Here is a 4,753-nt window from a genome sequence, read left to right on the forward strand (position 1 = left end):
TTTCTTGTCGTTTTTATGATTCATTCACAAATGGATTGGATGGTCAACTGTGTTGTGTTCTTTTTCTGGGACCAGAGCAGCTATATACTGACTTTGCTCTGTGGTTTGCAGGGTATATGACCAGGGCAGTTGTTTGAAAAAGTTGTTTATCAGTCTTGATAATCTTTGACAGAATGTACACATGACCTGCCCTGATATTACATATCATGCTGCACATAATGTACTCTAGCTACCTCCCACTGACCAAAGGTATCTAAGACAAACAATTAACTAGTGTTAGGCTGATCATTAACTTCCACTTAACTAACTTACCTGTCATCTCAGGGACAGATGTTAGTCATAACAGATCAAATGAGTCCAGTTCTTATCATTATACATCTTACTAGCTCTAGCTAGTCTTAATCGCTTTTCAGTATCTCGCACTTACCCACCGTAACAATTACATGCCTGTCATTTCCTGACCGTTTGAGAGGATTTCAAAGAAAAACAAATTAGACATAACTTTTCATTTAGTGACAAAGTGAGCAGTTTTTTTAATGATTCCAGTCCCGCTGGTGATACAAATCAGTCCATCTTCTAAGGAAAAATCTTGGACCTTTAGATGAAAAGTGGATCTTTTAGCCGCATGCCCCCACCCCCTGGCTACGGGCATGACTTAAGATTTAAATGCAGACTAATGACGGGGTGATGATACGATACAAGCACTAATTACCACACCCCACATTCTGGACGGACCGGTTTGTGGGTCCTAACCCTGTTCTAGATCGCGTTTGTCTTTAGATACTCGCCACACGAGCCTTCTGATCCACAGCTAATCCTTATTAACCACCAGGATTTACTCTGTCCATTGATGCGCAGATATTAAACTTCATTCCTCGGACTCCGTTCGATATTACCGGTATGTGGTTTGATCTAGTACGAGATTTCCCACATTTAGTGCTGAGGTCACATTTCAAAACCGGGGCCCGGCCGGGCAGTCATGTGGAACGAAAAGTATGATATGAAAGACGACAACAAAGCACAAAATATCGAAAAAAAAATTTATGATGGGAACTATTTGCGTATATTCTTGATATAAATTGTTGATTTTTCGGCCCCGGTTTGGAAATGTGACCTCATCATAAATCCTCTAGGGAATTTATTCTATAAGTCTTAATGGGGTGTTTATTTCAGTGATTACTCGTCGCAATTGTTTTTATATCGCTAAATGAGGCAAACCCCTATGTGCTATTGTACTGTCTAAACAATTCCATGCATGTTTTAAGATAAATAAAAACTTGACAAAGCTCATACAAACGCTATGGTGAGCTGTAATATCCAGGGCTTGTTAGTGTCATCCATATAATGTAATCAACATGGCCTAATCCAAATCTAAATACAGGTTCTTGGATATGGGATTGACTAATCCTGATGCCTGCGGCTTGATGTTGAATCCTCTGTCAACAATCACCCAACGTGCGGCAATCAAATAAGCATTAGGACATAGAACACCCGATTTACATAATCTACCAATAGCACGGCGTATTTCATAATTCAAATGATGATGTTTCAATGATCCTATGAAGCTATGGACGGATAGCAAATAATATTTAGTAGTATTCAGAAAGACACAAAGTTCCATTTTTGGTCTCCTGGTGTCTTTCCTTGTTCTTTCATCGGTTCAGCCGCCATTGTGCTACGCATGACCTACTGATACCTGACATCTTAATTAAACTCCGACAGCCTTAGGGAAGGAATTTGCTGTGGTGCGATGTTGCCATGACAGCATCGGTTTGTTTACCAAACACAGAGATCGCCATCGGCCATTTGATAACTGTGATATCCGACAGATACATGCAGAAGTCGTTACATAACTAAGGCGATAAATAAAGCCAACGACAGTTAATAACTCCCTAGGGACTTCGTGTAATATATGCGTCTGCTACATTCACAGTAGTAGTGTTAGTAGTACAGCTTACTGTCCACTTCCAAAAACACACTCAGGTTATTCACTGTATAACTATAGCCATTATGCATAATCATGAGCATGTGATAGCCAGTGGGTATCACTGTAAGACTAGATAGGGTTAAGTCAACTTAGGTGCAAGTTAATTTGCGTTTTCCGTAAGGGTGATATTAATGATGTTCTACAATATTTCTCTTTTAAAGGCATCATACGTATTGTCATTTCGCCCAATTGTAAATAGTACGTAATTCAGCTTATGGCTGCAATGTGCATTTGTATAATAATCCACTCATTCATTCATTCGTTCATTCAACTGTAGGAGTGTCATCAGAAGCACCATGTCCAGCCGCTTCACCGCTGCGATGGTCCTGTGGCTCCTGCTCTTCTGCATGGAGTCCATTCATGGAGGTAGTATTCATCTCTAAGGCCACATTGACTTAATTTTATTGATGACATCCGCGCGCGCATTGATTTTCGCCTGTTCTCCAAAGAAAAAAAAAAGATAACGTCCTACCATGGTACCCAGGCTGGCAAAACTCCACGGAACTCAAGAACTCAGAACAGTGCCGATTCATACATTCCGCAAAAGGCCAGCATGTGCCAGCCTGTCCTAAATGTCGCTATGTACTACCAGAAACTTAAATAAAAGATTAAATTTTGTATTTCTGTGGCTAAGCAGCATTTTAAATTTTTGACCGGATTTTTAAAAATTGCCCACGCGCACTAGTTTGGGGGTCTTTAGCAAATGTCATCCAGAAAATTAAGGCAGTTTGGCCTACTATGGTATCCAATCTTTTGGTGGCTACAAGATGGGCAAGACAGTATCAAACATGGGTAGGAGTTACATTGCTTTAGGTACGGTTTTGTCCTCCTATTACGCGTATTTAAATTGCGCCTATTACGCCTATTTGCACGTATTTGATTTGCAGGTTTTAGAAATGCCAATTTTGTATTTTTTTTTCTTTTGTGACCTAGCGGAGTACATGGGATGTTTTGTGGATAACGTGAGCCGCGTGCTCCCATGGGAAGGGAACCATTTTACCGACGACAATAGCGTCAAGACCTGCGGGATGCACTGCAGGAAAAACGGATATATCTACTTCGGTAAGACACATAGTTCACATATATCACTCGTATGCTGCATGATTGCAACGAACTACGTTTCAAGTTTCAAGTTTATTTATTTCACCGGGGAATACCTCAGATCCATTGATCTGCTTTTCAGGTATCCCTGGGCACACATTAAAACATACAATTTCATAAAAATACAAATTGAACCCAACAATATACAAAAACGTTACAAACATGTACATATACAACACAGTCACATTATAGGCACATTTAGTTCATTTTCCAAATTCAGTCCTCTCCACTAGTCTACAGTCCGATTTTCTTTCTAAATGATGATGTTGACGTGATCAGTTTCCGCTGATCAGCAGCAAGACAGTTCCACAGGACAGGTCCTTGGTACTGCAGGCTGCCCTTGAAGGATTCCACATGTGCTTTAGGAGTGTCCAGCATGTGAGGGTCGAAGCTGTAATATTTTCTTGCTCTACAGATCAGGCTTCTGCTACAACTGGCGTTTTCATTTTGCATTTTCGTCTGTCTGTCTGTCTGTATGTCTGTCTGTCTCTCTCTCTTTATATATATATATATATATATTACGTAAATTTTTCGTCGTAATCGCATGCCCCATGATGACAGCTGTTTCTGTTTAGGCATGCAAATAGGAATTGAGTGCTGGTGTGGAACTGACAATAACTTCGCCGACATGGGAACAGCACGGCCTGACTCTGAATGTAACAGTCCATGTCCCGGAAACTCGGCAGAAATGTGCGGCGGTGTTTATCGTCTTTCTGTCTACAGGCCCGGGAGGATAGGTAAAGTTCTCATTCAGAAGATAGTTAATGTCTACATAACGAGAATTAAAAGCAGCGGTACCAGTAGCGTTCGACCACACCAAGTAAGGCCATATTGGTTTTATTATATGGATGACATCCTTTAGGAATCCCAAAACTGATGCGAGCGTGGGAATAAAAAAAATTGGCAAAAGAAAGTTCCTGAAATAAAAATTAGTTATCTGTAGTAAGTTGCAAAATCTTAATATTATTTGGCAAAAGCACGAGTTTGTGGAAGTCTAGTTGGCTATTGCAGATGTAATCATCTGCTTCGATTGAATGAGTAGCAAAAGTAAGTACCTAACTAGTAACACCGCTGGGGTCTACAGTCTTTGTATAATTTTAAACATTTTGTGCCTTTTTTTGTTTAAATAGCTACCATTACAGCGTCATCTGAGTCGGGGACCGTGGTCCATGCACCCACCAACGCGCGTCTGAACTTCAAGGAAGTTCCCGGTTCGCTTGCCGGAGCGTGGTTAGCCGGCGAAAATAACGTCAATCAGTGGCTGATGTTTGACCTTGGCCAAAGGTCAACAGTCGGCGTCATCAGGACCCAGGGACGACAGTCACCTACAGCTAACGACTGGGTGACGTCATACAGCGTGTCGTACGGAAACTCCAGCGGAGACGACATGTGGTATAAAGATGCGAACGGAGACACGATCGTAAGTAGACAAAGTCTATGCACAAATCTGTAAGGATGGGGACATTTGCGTAGGATTTTTTTTTTCTTTTGATGCTCGCTATGACGCTATGATGATGGAAAAGTTGAACTTGGAGGATCCTGATTATCTCCACGACTTTCAGTACAACCTCTTTCTAATGGCATGGTGCGACTAGTATTCATAAAGGTTCGAGAGAGAGAGAGAGAGAGAGAGAGAGAGAGAGAGAGAGAGAGAGAGAGAGAGAG

General features: G+C 41.2%; 1 protein-coding gene across 1 annotated transcript in view; it reads left to right on the forward strand.

Annotated features, from left to right (window-relative positions):
• Window positions 1-4,122: 4,122 nt before the first annotated feature.
• LOC109483295 overlaps window positions 4,123-4,753 on the forward strand; it is a 6,698-nt gene continuing 6,067 nt past the window's right edge. Inside the window, exons 1-2 of the mRNA XM_019786288.1 lie at window positions 4,123-4,135; window positions 4,219-4,508. Of these exons, the coding sequence (XP_019641847.1) occupies window positions 4,123-4,135; window positions 4,219-4,508 (303 nt within the window). The remainder of the gene's footprint in view (window positions 4,136-4,218; window positions 4,509-4,753) is intronic.

Source organism: Branchiostoma belcheri, unplaced genomic scaffold (assembly GCF_001625305.1).
Source record: "Branchiostoma belcheri isolate BF01 breed outbred unplaced genomic scaffold, Haploidv18h27 scaffold64, whole genome shotgun sequence".
Classification (NCBI taxonomy): Eukaryota; Metazoa; Chordata; class Leptocardii; order Amphioxiformes; family Branchiostomatidae; genus Branchiostoma; species Branchiostoma belcheri.